Source organism: Anabrus simplex, chromosome 12 (genome assembly GCF_040414725.1).
Source record: "Anabrus simplex isolate iqAnaSimp1 chromosome 12, ASM4041472v1, whole genome shotgun sequence".
NCBI lineage: Eukaryota > Metazoa > Arthropoda > Insecta > Orthoptera > Tettigoniidae > Anabrus > Anabrus simplex.
Window position 1 is genome coordinate 17,804,304 of NC_090276.1, and position 15,344 is coordinate 17,819,647.

The following is a 15,344-nucleotide window of genomic DNA, read 5'->3' on the forward strand; positions in this document are numbered from 1 at the left end:
GGCTCAGACTGAACGGTCTCAGTAATAAGATAGAACAGTTACATTGGGATGGTTTGAAATGAAAATAAATGGCACAAGACGAAGGGGGAGATCAGGATGAAGACTCAGCTTAAAGCAAATCTAGGAATAAGCGTGAGATACGTGAAAGAGGTGTCTGAATAGGAAATAGGAGCAGTGGAAGGATAGACAAAGAAAGTCATCGATCCACAACCCAAACAAAACTGAAGAAAAGGGAGGAGGAGAAAAAGAAGGGTGATTCTGTAAGTATACCAAAAATCTTTGTAGATGGATGGATGTATTTTCAAGAAAAATTCAACATTAATAATCTGAACTGATCACCAGATTAATCTCTATCAATTTAAATTTTCAGAAAGCAATCAAAGCATAATAATAGCATACCATGTTAAAATTAAAGGAGAAAATAGAAATTATGACATAGAAAACATTGCAAGAGGAGACAGCTGTACAAATCAAATCCACCCATTCTCTGTTTAACTACCTATTGTTTTCCCCCCATTTCCTGTTCCAAAAAATGAGACACCAATTCAGCAAATCAGTGGTGTTTACCCTGAATTTCCACTCGTTGGATTTCAATACAAAAGGTGCGGGACGTCCCCTTTCATCCTCTCCACCAGCCTATGGAATCACACAGAACAAGTAAAACACATCCAATGCCCAACATACACTCAAAAATCATGATTAAAGGTTTCATCAAACTGAGGAAAAATAAAATGAATGAAACATAACAAAACATGAATTCTACAATAGTAAGCATTTGCTATAGAAAAATCCACTTAAATAAAAAAGGGACAACTGACTTTAAATCTCACAAATAAGCCTACACATGAATAATGAGCAAGGTCATACAATAACAATTACCATAATCACATTCAAATACAGTCCTAATAAATAAGTACATAGACCTTGACATGTAGGACTGAAAACCTGTTACTTTAAGAGTGGACCACTTCTAATGAATAATTAATGAAGATTTTTGAAAGAGCACCACCCAGTTAACAGTTGACACAACAAGATGGCTAAACATAGGACAGAAATAATTTATTCAAACAATGATCCTGCTTCTAAAGATCAGTGACACATGACAGAAAAATTAGAATAAGACAAAACCGTTTATATGCTCCACTAAATCAGAATGAAATGTAAGAATCTTATATAAATGACCCACAGCATATACCAGTTCCTGCAGTACACAAGATATGATTTTTATATTTATTGTTATTGTTCAGGTCATCAGTAAACAGATTGGTTGATGCAGCCGTCCATTCCACCCTATCCCAAGAGTCTATTTTCATTTCCGTATAAACCGCTGTATCTATTCTGGACTGTTTGTCATATTCATGCCTTTGTCTACCTCCTACCATTCGTACCGCCTACACTTCCCTCAAAAACCAACTAAACAAGTCCTGGGTATCTCAAGATGTGTCACATCAATCCATCCCCTCTTGTGGTTACATTTCACAAAATCATTCTTCATCATCATCATCATCATCATCATCATCATTTTCCAGCTCCAATTTCTCAGGTGTTGTGCACAAGCACTCACCACTTCTTCCTGTCAAAGTATAGTTTCTGATCCTCTGTGTGTGTGTCCCCCCCCCCCACTTGGCATTCCTCGTGCTGAGCTCCGATTTCACTGTGTCAATCCATCGAATACTTGGTATCCCAATTGGCCTCTCCCCTTTCACTTCTCTGTCAACGTAGCTGTTCTTGTTCTGTCCGTCCTCATAACATGTTCAAACCACTGAGAGCCTCTTTCTTCCTAAAAGCTAGGCAACAGGCATTTTGATGCTGACCTGCTTTCTGTTTGCTTAATTTCTAATCTTGTCCTCCCTGGTCTTTTGGTTCAAACTTCTGACGAATTTCATTTCTATTGACTGGATTTTATTATTTCCCCATGTTTCGAGTCCACATGTTAGAATTGGAATGAAGTAGGTATAAAACAGGGTCAATTTTGCTTTGTGTGGTATTTTATCATCCCAGAGTAGATTTCTCACTTGAAAATAAAATCGAGAATTTCCGAGTCCTATTAAGTATTTCTTGGTTTACTGTGTTGTCTTTGAAATGATACTTCCATGGTATTTGAAGTCAGAAACAGCTTGTAACAGAGTTCCCTCCAGGAAAATGTTTGAAACTGTGCCTTTCCTGTCTACAGCCATTTCAACAGTTCTTGTTTTATTGGTTAGTTCATATTCTTTAAACTTGCCATTCCAGAGATTTAGTTTTTCCTGTACTTCTGCTTTTTCTCCCCAGATCAGAACATTATTTAGAAATAGGCTGTTACGCTTTTTGCAATATTCTTTGATGGATCATTCTTCCCCTGCCAATTTACTTCTGTATCTCTTCATTAGTGATCCAATTACTCATCTCACCTGCATTCTTCTGAACCACCACATTTCAAAAGCTTCTACACTCTTCCTTTCCGCACTAGTTACTATCCAGGTTTCACACACATACGAGTGCTGCTCGACATAAAAATATTCAAAATCACCTTCCTAATATGCATATCTACCAAGTGAGTAAATTTTTCTCCTTACAAGAGACCTTCTTGCTTGAGCTAGTCTTCATTTTGTGTCTTTGCTTCTGCCATTGTAAGTAATTTACTACCCAAGAAACAATATTCTTCTACCTCGTAAGACTTTATTTGACTGCATTCTATTACTTTTGTGTCCGGCTCTTTGGCTAAATGATTAGCGTGCTGGCCTTTGGTCACAGGGGTCCCGGATTCGATTCCCGGCAGGGTCGGGAATTTCAACCATAAATGGTTATTTTCCCTGGCGCAGGGACTAGGTGTATGTGTCGTCTTCATCAACATTTCATCCTCATCATGACGTGCAGGTCGTGTACGGGTATCAAATCAAAAGACCCGCACCTGGCGAGCCGAAGTCCTCGGACACATCCTAGCACTAAAAGCCATACGCCATTTCATTTTTCATTTTTATTACTTTTGTTTTGGTTTTTTCTTTTTTCTTTTTGCTATTTGTTTTACGTCGCACCGACACAGATAGGTCTTATGGAGACAGATAGGCCTAGGAATGGGAAGGAAGCGGCCGTGGCCTTAAGGTACAGCCCCAGCATTTGCCTGGTGAGAAAATAGAAAACCATAAATAAATAAATAAATAAATAAATAAAGACCAGTATGCTAATCCTGATTTCAACCTGAATGAAATCACAGAAAAATTAAACATCCCCTTTAAGCAGCCATCCCTTTATTAAAAACCTTTTATTTCAAGAGAGTTAATAAACAAAAACAAACACATACAAATGAACCTGCAAAAGACACGCCCCGCTCTACCCATTCCCCTCCTTAAGCCACCTCCCTCACTCCACAACCTCCCCCCTCCAATGTTGTAATAGCTAGTATAAGTATGTTAACAGCACAATAGTGGATTGAGTGAATAAGTGTGTGCATTTACCAAGAACAATGTCTTATCATGCCGACGAATATATTAGACTGGTACAGCCACTTTCTCAAGCACACTCTAAAACAATACTTTATTAATGTATTTTAGTACTGGCCATGAGTAGTCAATGGAAACAATGTTTTACTAACGCAACATCAAGACGTCCTTAAATTAATACAAGTGTAACTAAAGAATGCATGAACATTTTAGATTTGAGAATTATGTATAGAAGCATATCTTAACACCATAGAATATCACTTAATGAACCATTTGTCTTTTATGATTAGATTAAGTAATGTTTTAGGATTGTACATAGTTATTATAAACAGGTTCTTCAGCAGCGGAAGATGACCTAAGTATGAGGTCGAAACTGGTACCGTGATATTACTGTAATATTAAGTGTTTTTAAACGCTTATAGAATAAAGTATTGATTAGGTGGAAAGTTCCTGTCTTTATATTTATATTTGGTTATATTACGATTCGAATTGTCTCTACTTTCATTTTCCTTCATTTTAACAAACACTGTTTTAGAAACAAATGCTGTGCTCGAACACCACTTTCAGAGGTTTGTTGAAATTTCTGTATGGGTTATATTTGTTAGTCACTGCATGTACTTCCATTCATGGCACCAATTCCAAGTCTCATTCAGGGAATATTCGTGGTGGTAATAAGCTGATCCAATCTGTATATATACTGTTAATACCATTTTCTCATATTCCCTTCTTTCATGGTGTTTTGTGCTTCGTAAATACTATTACATATCATCACTATCATATATAATCACCAGCTGCCTAATAATCCAGATATCTATCAACTGCATACTGATAGGTTTTGATCGAAATATCTGCCTATTATTATGGCAGAGGATCTTGTACCAACCAACTTCAACCTCTGCGAGCAGTGGTGACAGGAATGGAGACAATTTGGCCCCTGAAATGTCTTTCATCACAGAAAGGGTGGCTGGCTTCGACACACAGTGACTTGGACCAAATTAAATCACATATGGACAAATTGTAACGTATGTGGAAATATTCTGTACAAATGAAAAAGAAGTCCTCCGCTGCATATTGACTGTGGTGCTGAAAAACAAACAGTGAAGCATATTACTCAAGATTGCTGTACGAGTTCTTACAGAGGTAAAGAGAAAGATAGATCTATACCCAAGTATACCACAGTTGCTTACATCTACAATTTCCCTTCCCTAACTCCAGCTGGGTTAGGATTTTAATGGCAAATAAATAAACATACATGATCATCACTTGTATTTGGAGTAGTACTGACTCTGTTGGTGAATATAAGCAAATGAACTCAAATCAAATTTAGAGGCTTTATATCCAAGATCAGTCCCAGTTTTGTAAATGTAAAAAGGAGCAGCCCCATCAGTTTCAATCTTCAGAAAGAATTTATGTTGCCTCTCAAGCTATCCAAGATACCATGTGAAGATAAAATTATATGATTAAGCTAAGAATAAAACAGTGTGGCCTTTAAGTGCTATTTTGAAAGATGAAACCAAGTAACACAAACACACAAGACTGAGAAAATGGGTCGGAACAAAGTTGTCAGTTTTAGGCCACACACCTTGTCCTTCTTGTCTTGCCGTGCGTAGGGGAAACATGGAATGACTGCAGTCACGCGGGACGCCGATGCAATCTTGCAGGCATTGATCATGATCAGCAACTCCATCAGGTTATCATTAACCTCGCCACTGCCACTCTGTACGATGTAGACATCTTCACCTCGAACGCTCTCGCCGATCTCCACACTGTAATGGAGGAGTTGCCCATACTCACAAACAAGGCAACGTATGCATACCGAGACAAACAAAATACATACAAAAGTATATACAGCTAGTCAATGTTGTATAATGTTATGTTCCAGTAATGATTTTGAAGACGTTAGTGTGCATGTCCATGTACCTACATCACCAAGCAAGAAAGATTATATTCATACACATTTCTCGTATTCCAAGACAGTAGGAAACTTATTTAAAGAAAGAAAACTCTCAGTTTATCATTATCTTCTTAGCCTTTTTCCAGTCATTTGAGATATGCATTACATGCAGATTTAGCCAAGTTTTACAGTCAGATGCCCTTTGTGACACCAACCCAATCTGTAGCAATGTATTCACTACTGTCTGTTTCTGTGATAGTTGGTAGTACGAGGTCTTGTGTGGATATGGAGATCTGTATATTAAGACAAACATAAATACCCAGTCCCTGAGCCAAAGCCAAAGGAATTAACCAGACAAGTTAAAATCCCCGGCCCAAGCAAGAATCTAATCCAGAACCCTCAGCCAAAAAGCCAGATTTGGGTTTATCGTTTCTATTTAAATAGAATGTTCTGTCTCCAAAATAATTTTTTTTCACAAAAAAACTATTTCCATACAAATGCCTTAGGAGAACAATGGATCAATTTCTGTCAGTCTACACGATATACCTTATTTATCACATGAAAACAGCAGGGCCTTTTACATTCTAGAGTGAGCTTCTCTCATCGGTTGGCCGGCAGGCGTGCCCAGCTTGCCTGCCTCCCGTTGATTCATCATTTCCCGTTACGCAGCGCAGCGACAGCACAGGAATGCCCACACTTCGCAGTTCAGGTCTGGGCTTAGAACATGCATTAAGTGTTGATCTGTCGTTCCAACTGCTCTTGAGTTGTTAAGTGTTACTTTGAGGTATAATTCTCATAATGCCTCCACATATGGACATGGTAGAGGAAAGGGTATTTATGTACGATCATTATATGAAAACAGTCTTGCAGGCAAGTCATTACGCGATTCGTAACACAATTTCCAGGTGTATGCTCTCCACATAGAGAGACGTAGACATTTCAAAAGCTTTTGATTCTGTAGACCATACTCTGCTCCTCCATAAACTCTCCAAATGATATAATATACATGGCAGACTTCTGACCCTTCTTGCTGGCTTCCTACATAACCGTTGGCAGAGAGTGGTAATATCAGGCACTACATCCTCATGGTTACCAGTCACCTCCTGTATCCCAGAAAGATGTGCTCTTGGCCCCTTGCTGTTTTCCTTATTTATGGACGATCAGCCGTCTGAACTCAATGAAACAGCAAATACCCTACCTTTTGCTGACCACTGCAAGATATTTAGGGAGATCAGGAATCCAGCAGATGCAGCTCTGCTACAATCCTCACTCAACGCCCTCTCGAACTGGTGCCGTACTTGGAAACTTAATACCAAGTTTCTGGTTTCCTTTTACAGATTCAACTGTCAATAAACTCATTCTTCAAAACATTTTAACATCGCTTCAAATTGAGATGGTCCACAGAGGTCCAATTTTAACACTGTTCTTCAACCTTTAATCTACAACTTTTTATCTTCTCATCAATGTGTTCTACATTTCTACCATATGCCTATGACTTTCGTCTTTTGTCTCCTGATAAGGAAAATAGTGATCTCCTGAACAACCTTCAACATTATTTCCTCAATATTACTTTTTGAATAAATATGACTGATCATCATTCTCGTCAGAATCTAATTGTAACCGCCAATCAGTCACCTTAATTTTTAGCAATGTTACTACTTGTTCATCACAGTCTGTTGCTTTGTCCATTTTACTTGTAATAGCAACTTTTATGTCAATTTTAATACTTTCACCTTTGTAATTCTTCACATTGTAAAAAAATAATTTTAAAACCAACACTGTCATTTTAAATGTTAATTTTAGCTTAAGTCTCTTCAAGACTTTTTAAAACAATTACATCTTATTATATGTTATTTCAAGTGCTTATTTTTATTCCGAGGTTAAGACTATGGCTGATGATGCCTTCATACAAGGCGAAACATGTACCATTTTTAGTTAATAGATCAATGTAAATCATCCAAGACAATGACTTATTGTATTGATTAGGTGGTCAATTTAATAAATAACTTACTGTTATTATTCTAATCAATTAAGCACATTATCTACTTGACAAGCCCATCACTGTAGTCACACAACAGCGTGACAGGTGTAACATTCGATACAAAATTACAATTTAAGTAGCACATAGAAACATACAACCAAGGCTATAAAATTACTATGCATACTATGCAGAAATTTCTGATCCCTCTCCAATATCAACCGGTTAGACAGAGCAGTATCCTTCTTTGCTGCAATTGTTAGGAACAGAACCCCAAGCTCAGAAATCTGTCTACGCAGCAGGTATTAAGGGCAATAAATGTGTTACCGCTGCACACAGGCGACAGGTAGCTGACCCAAGTTTCCTCCACGGGATCTTAAATGGATATTACCGCTCGGAACCTCTTGTCTCACTCTTCTCTCTCCGTGTTCCTTCCCGCTCCACCAGAACCAAAGACCTTCTCCATATTCCCCACACTCAGCACTCAATATTTCAACGATCTTTCCTAATCCACTTCCCAACTCTCTTTAACAATATTAACAGGAGACAAGAGTTTGACATAGCATGAAGTAAAAGTATATTCAGGAGGAATGTAAACAGCTCCTAAGTTTAAGTTGATTGTGAAGAGGTTGTACCTCCATTTTGACCCACGACGACTTTGCTATGAACATGGACATTCTCATGGCTTTCGATTTGGACAGTCTTTATTAGTAGGCTGTGTACCTTATCTTCTTATCTTTTGTTTTGTTATATTTTATCATGAACATTTACATTTGTCAATTAGTCTGTTGACAGTGCAAGTGAAATTTGCTTGGTGCAGCTACATCTTGTGATTCGTGAATAATTAAATAAATAAACATAGAGAGACCGTGCGGAAACTTGTAAACAAATTGAGGAACTGGTTCTTTATTTACTCGATAGAAAGCAAAATGTAAAATAACGTGTACTTAACGAGAAAAACAGTAAATTAAATCACAGAAAGGTTAGAACATATGCCCACAAAATTCTAAAGACAACTTGGACAAGAAGCCGGGGCTTCGAAGAGCTCAGCATGGTGGGCTATGAAAATGTTAAAATAACCTCAATTACAGAAAACAAACTTATGCATGTGATTTATAGTTTTCTAAGACAATGCCAGAAATGTGCGAATGCAGGAGGAGAGCATTTCCAATATCTCCTGCCATAATGTACGAGCTTATATTCTGAATTCTTATTTTCTTAATTTTAATTGTTATCTCGTGTCATGCACGGATGAAGCGCGCAAGTGCTGTCCCTCTTACTATGCTGCAGAGGGGAAGTGATGAATCAATGGGTGCGCCTGCCAGCCAACCGATGAAAGAAACTCACTGTACATCTGTGTAAACTTACACGCTGGGCTAACTGACATTACAATATTCCAAAGAGGAAGAAACGAGAGAAATGAAATGGTGTCTCGCCAGAATTCTGAATATGGTCTACAGTATTTAGGAAAGTTTCAAAGAAAGTTTAAGGAAAACTTATTTTCTGAGCATTTTACTGTCATAACATCTTTCTTTAATCGAGCAAACTCTGACCGACAAATGTGAATAACCTACACGCTCATTATTTACAACAGTCTGAAAAAGCAGAAGGTAAGGCAGGCATTTCTGGATGTCCCAGTCACTTGTAATATTACACCCATTATTTTAACTCTTATGTGCTCTGTCTTTCTCGGTATCATTCATCTCCATTACATAGCAATACTGCAGTAATTGTTCAAATCACCGATGGGTACAAATGCAAGTGTTCTCTAAACAGCAGTTTTAGGAGAGACTGGAAGATTAGTTTTTCTGAAGAATGAAGTTTGATCACAAAGTAACAGAACAGTCACAACAAGCATGAAAATGGAAGACTCCATAGGTCTTGCGATGTATTACTACTGAGGTTAAACAAAGGAGCTCTGTTGGAATGTAAAAGGTCGGGTCGGCGAAAGCAGAGTTGGCTTCGGCCTACAGATAGCCACGGCTGGTCCAAGATCCGAGAGCTCTGCACTCCGACCGGCCAACTGAGTACCGATAAGGAGCCATGGCTCTGTATTTGGGAGACAGAGGGCTGGTCTCCACTGTCGGCTGTCCTGAGAATGGTTTCCAGTACCTGGACAGCGATGTGCAAGACTGATTGCAAAATCAGTATAGAAAGTCTTGCCAAGAAGGTCAGTGCTGGATCAGGCTATATCTCTACGTATACATGAAAGTGTATATATTTTCTTTTTCACAAAAAATATGATCTCCAGACTCCTCAACCAATAATTTGTTAAACTGAAGAATCCCTGACAGTGCAGTAAAAATATGTTATATTAATGTTTCTCTTCAAAGGGTTAAGAATGTCACTTGTCTTAAAGGCACTTTCAAATGGTATTATTGAGAAACAAGGAACAAGTTTAGGTGTGGAAATACTCTGTCCTTATTCAAATATCCAAAAAATACAACACTGAATCATGTTCACAAGGTGATAAGGAGGGCAACTATCAATCTATTGGGAATGATTGCCTCTCCATTAAAAGAATTTGGTACAGTAACCATAACACTACAGTTGTAAGACTCTATATTAACCAGTTTGGTGAGATCATTAGCATGCCTTGGGATATATCTTTATCAATCCCATGAACGCAAGTGTTAAATCTCTCCAATAAATTGTTGGGAGGGAGTCCTCAAACTAAAATGTGATACCTACTATAATGGCAGACACTGGAATGGGTAAGAAAATTGAAGAAGAAAACCATGATATTCGAACTGAACGAAGATTTTTGAATTGCGCAGGTCTCTAGTTTGAATGAGTAATACTTCAAGCATGGCAAAGACTTATTTTGCCAAAGCAAATGTCCAAAGAAGAGCTTGTGTGCTCCAATATTGTCCACCTCTGTAGCGTAATGGTTAGCACGATTAGATGCTGTCCTAAGAGGCCTGGGTTCGATCACTGGTACTGCCAGAGGTTTAAGAATGGCAAAGGGCTGGTAGGTGGTTAAAATGGTACATTCAGCTCACCTACATCTGGGGTGTGCCTGAAAAGAGGTGCACCACCTCGTGATGAGGACACGAGTTTACTTTTTGTTCCAATATTTAAGAAAGGTGATCGAATAGACTGTGGTAACTATTGGGGAGTATCATTACCGTCTTCCTTGGGAAAGCTTACTGTTCAAATGTTGGCAAATCTTATACTACCCTTAGTGTAGGAAACACTACCTGCGACCCAGTGTGGCTTCAGGCCTTTGAAAGGAAACACAAATATGATAATTCAGATTTTTTCATTTTTTTAAATTTATAGTTATGAATTTAATTGGGTTCCATATTGAAGTGGGATTACAGTAATTAAAATTCTCTCAAGGTCCACCTATTCAATACAACGACGCCTTCCCCTCGCCTCCTTTACTGCTGCGCACACACACACACACATCGTCCGGCTCCGTCTGTGTAACAAACACGTTCAACATGCTGCTCAAGGTTTAAATTGAAGTGGGAATTTATCTTTATTTAGTGATCAAAATAAACTTCCCCGGAACCACCTACTATCAAATGAATAAGTGTCACTCACATAGACAGCACACAACAGCACAAATTTACTTATTCCGGATGTACACAGACTGGGCTATATACCGAACCGCCGGAATTTTAAGAATTTTATATCACAGCAATTACTTGTAACACAATTTTAACTTATTACAGTAACGTGTTAAAATGTGTTTTAGATGTTTTAAGAACATGTATATAATTGTTTAATTTGTACTTAAAGCTGATGATGGCACACAGATGCCAAAACTAGTACCATTTGACATGTAATTGAAGCACAATAAAAAGTCACTGTATTGAATAGATGGACCTTGAAAGAATTTTAATTACCGTAATTCAGAGTTTAACAGCTTCTGGAAAATTAAGCAAGGCTATGCGATTGCCCCCACTTTGTTCTCATTGTAGTCAAGAACGTTGTTCTTCCAGGAATACAGAAAACTTCTAGACTTTATGGCAAACTGTATAATTTGAGCCGTCTAAGGGCAAAGACTCCTACATTTTCTGTACCATTAGTCGAGTTACAGTATGTTGATAATGCAGTTGTAGCTCAGTCTGAAGAACTAGTGTTAATCTTTAATAACTTTTCAACTGCATACAGAAAGATTGGAGTCAAACTAAATAAAAGACAGATTCTCTATCAACCAGCCCCTGGAGGACGACACAGATCAAGGTCTCCATCGACGGGGTAAGCCTTCAAGTAGTAAACACCTTTCCTTACCATGGTAGCATCCTCTCATCAAGCACAAATACAGATTCAGAAATCCAATTTCGAATCAACTGTGCTGGAGCATTCTCTGCCAAACTACAATCCTAGTATTTGACAATCACAATGTAATGTTGCAACAAAGATCCTTGTATACAGTTCAGCTGCAGTTCTCAGCTTACTGTATATATCTGAATCGTGGACATGCTACAGATGACATCAAAAAGCTGGAACAATATCACCAGAGACATTTAGAGAGAATTCTGCATATAACCTGACAAGATAGATGCACAAATGACAATGAACTTTAGAGACACATGCCACCAGTATAGAAGCCATGGTTTTTAAGACGTCAGCTACGAAGGATAGGGTATGTAATAGACATACCCTATAATCACATTCCCAAGCAAGTGTTTTACTCTGAGTTAACAGGGGGTAAATGTTGTTTGAGAGGTCAGTGGAAGCGATTTAAGGATGCAATTAATGCTAACATGAAGATGTACCACAATGATGTTAACAAATGGGAGACCTTAGCCCTCAACCGTTCATTCTCGGGATTAGTTCATACTCTTTGAAGGAAACCGTAGGCGAAGAGCGAACAATAAGAGGCAACGTAGAAAAGAAAAAGAGCGAAATAGGAGAACAGTGGCTGCTCCACCCGGGACTACCTGCCATCCCTGCGGCAAATTGCGTGGCTCCCGTATTGGGCTGTACGGTCACCTACGGACTCTCAGATGAAGAGGAGTTCTGTTTGGAAGACCAACCTATACTCGTTTTCCAGTACTACAAATGGATGAACATTTACATGTCAAACTATCCAGAATTCGGAATGGAAGGCTATCATCATCTTCAATAATTCGTTCACAAGTACCTTATTATGTGAAATTCCCGTAAGAAAACAGGTAGGCTTTCTACTTTCTTATAAGAGAAAATGAAGGACTTGCACATTTCTCATGATTAAGAACCATGCGAGCTAAATCATATATGCAACTGCATGACAAAACTATCACTCCGTGAATACACAAAACGCTGACAGAAATCAAGGACCAATCAACACGTGCGTTGGCGCTTTTCATAAACAACAAACAACGCTGCGCCGGCGGGCAACATTCGATGGACGCAGAACAGGCGCAGAGCTTGCAAATTCTGTGAAATTGCACTATAACCTAACATGTAAACATTGGCACAATTATTACTTTCTCAAGTGTTGCAAATGTGTTAAAGTGAATGGAAACAACATAAAACAACTCAAATCATAAAAGAGACAGGCAAATTAGCAAGCGAAAACACGCTACTTACCATGTCTCCAAGTTGCTGAATTTTTTGGTGACCACTTTGCCCAGATCAATGCCCAAACGATCAACGATTCTTTGGGCCAAATCTGGGTGGGACGTCCCACTGAAGACCTTTATGTTCGGCATTCTGCTGCGAAGTAAAACTTTTGGCTTCTCCAAGTTCGCCCGAACCAAGGTCTTCGCTCGCACTGGATCGGACGATAAGACAGGCATTACTGAAGTACCATGTGACCAATCAGTAACAAGAGAATGTGGATTTACCTCACTTCCTCTGGAACATCTCTGCCCTCTTAATCATCACTATATTAAATAAATAAAAGAAATTGCGTATAAGAATTTTACCTCTATCCAGAAAGCTATAGTGATTAAATGTTGTGTAAGGAAGAAACCCCACGCAAATCATTTGTACTGCATTTTCATAGCTTATAACTACAACGTTCTTCCCCAGCAAATACTTTTTCCATCATTTCTAAGTGACTGATCAAGCATACGATTGATTCATAGGGCCGTGACGCAAACTGTAACCGTAAAAATTGTCTAAATTGAGTTGTAAAAAATCTAGTGTACATCGAATGGAATACCTTGATAAATACCTTCATGTTTTTCACGTGTGTGATGTAAATATTATGAAGTACTTCTAACCCTGCACAGACATGGCGAATATTGCTGCTCAGCGAATCAAGCGTGAGTTTAAGGAGGTTATTAAGAGTGAAGAGGTATGGAACTTTCCTGAAATACAACTAAATAACAGCAACTTAACAGAATATTACTCCCACGAATTAAATATGCTTGCGCCCCTTAGTGCCCCTCACAAATCGCCTTTGTATGGTATATAGTAGATGTAAAACTAATGCCTGACCTGCTCAGCATAACCTTAAAGAAAACGGAAAACAATAGGCATTAGGGATATAATGTTTCTTTGCTATATATTATTATACCACGACTTTTCGTTTAGTGCTTTTTAGTGAATGCTTTTAAAAAGCCATTATTTTTATATTCAATATTTGGTTTATCTTCATAGCATGTGATTTAATGCCAAGATCATATCATTAATCTCTGAGGTCTATTACAGTTTGGTTAATGGCATTTTTCACTTGAATTCTTAATACATAGTTGGTTATCGAATGGTCGTCAATTGGTGACACATGACACAAACACTCCATGGTTAAAACAGGTCATCATAGCTGAAGAGTTAAATTATGGTATAGGGTGTAAGTTGTAGTATTAACATTTTCCTCCTTCTCAACTTCTTCATTGTTGTTCGTCCCACCTAGTAGAAGGGTCTTGTATGTGATTCTACTGTTTTATTCCCTACAAGTCCAGCTTCTGTTTAATTTGACAGGGTGCATTATTATCAGGATAGTGGGTATCCATACTGTGCTTCAGTGTGTGTACTATGACAATAGTAAGTTTCTATCATATTGTGCCAAGTAATTTTGTGATAAACAGGAATCTGCTCTCTTCTTTAAATTGGCAAGTCGGTTTACACATCTCAAGATACCTGTAGACAGGAGGCACGCAATCGTCAGTTATTTATATTTGTGTTGAATTTTATTCGTTGATCTACCAGATCTGTAGTTCAAAGATTTACCAAGCCCCAAAACAACTACAACAAAGTTTTTGCAAACTCACATGGGTAGGAGGGTTAAATACGGCTCTTCTAAATTTAGTAATTACAAAACAAAGCATACGATACTATGTCATAAGTCTATGACATAAGCCAGCATAACTCAATCAATTGAGCATCTGACATGAAATCGAAGGTTGTGGGTTCGATTCTCAGTGGTGTGTGCACTCTTAAATAAATGGAAGAACTTTCCACAATGCCAGTTCTTCTTATGAGCAGTTGTATTAGTAAAGGGCTTAGCTTTCTTAACTATGAGGGTCGAGTTGTAAGTCATGGCAACTATTTTTTTCTCGCGAACAGAAAACGCGGAAAATCTAAGGTATGCATTTAGAAATATAGGGCATATACTTATGCATAGTGCCTGAAGACAAATTCTGATGTCAGATGATTCTCGTAGGAAAGTGAGAGAATACAGGCCATTGGTAAACATTGTTTTATTATGGTATAGACAGCAAATACACAAGACTACATGCAAAGGACAGATCTCCACTGGTTACAGACCTTCGAAATAATCACCCATGGTTTCCACTGTGCGTTGCCAGCGGTGGGGCAGACGCTGATTACCATTCGCCCCGTTTTGAACGTCTCCACCCACCTCGCCACTGTTCTATAGGGCATGGGATGCACACCTAATGCTTCCCGCAGCTCTGCATGGCATTGGCGTGCATTTCTGCTGTGAAGAACTGCTGTTTTAATATACGATCGTTGCTCCTGCTTGTTGACTTCCATTTTGTGACGCTCTCACTCGCACATGGAACCTGGGTGCATGCTTAGACCCACACTGTTTTTTTACATACACTATCTTGTAGCATCATACGCAAGTATGTACCGTACGTTTCCAAATGCATATCTTAGATTTTCCGTGTTGTCTCCTGTTCGCGAGAAAAATAATAGTTGCCATGAC

General features: G+C 38.5%; 2 protein-coding genes across 6 annotated transcripts in view; one reads left to right on the plus strand and one right to left on the minus strand.

The window, feature by feature from the left end:
- Prps (phosphoribosyl pyrophosphate synthetase) overlaps positions 1 to 13,058 on the minus strand; it is a 58,715-nt gene extending 45,657 nt beyond the window's left edge. Inside the window, exons 1-3 of one of the 5 annotated variants that reach the window (XM_067156586.2) lie at positions 12,818 to 13,053; positions 5,002 to 5,185; positions 568 to 636 (exon numbers count right to left, since the gene is read on the minus strand). In XM_067156586.2, coding sequence (XP_067012687.1) covers positions 568 to 636; positions 5,002 to 5,185; positions 12,818 to 13,026 — 462 coding nt within the window. In that variant the 5' untranslated portion in view covers positions 13,027 to 13,053. Of the gene's footprint in view, positions 1 to 567; positions 637 to 5,001; positions 5,186 to 12,817 lie in introns of all 5 variants that reach the window. The other 4 variants (XM_067156587.2, XM_067156585.2, XM_067156588.2 and 1 more) reach the window with 4 other exon arrangements.
- A 216-nt stretch (positions 13,059 to 13,274) lies between these two features.
- The window catches only part of Ubc4 (ubiquitin conjugating enzyme 4), a 69,116-nt gene continuing 67,046 nt past the window's right edge, over positions 13,275 to 15,344 (plus strand). The window contains exon 1 of the mRNA XM_067156589.2: positions 13,275 to 13,529. Within this exon, the coding sequence (XP_067012690.1) occupies positions 13,467 to 13,529 (63 nt within the window). The 5' untranslated portion in view covers positions 13,275 to 13,466. The remainder of the gene's footprint in view (positions 13,530 to 15,344) is intronic.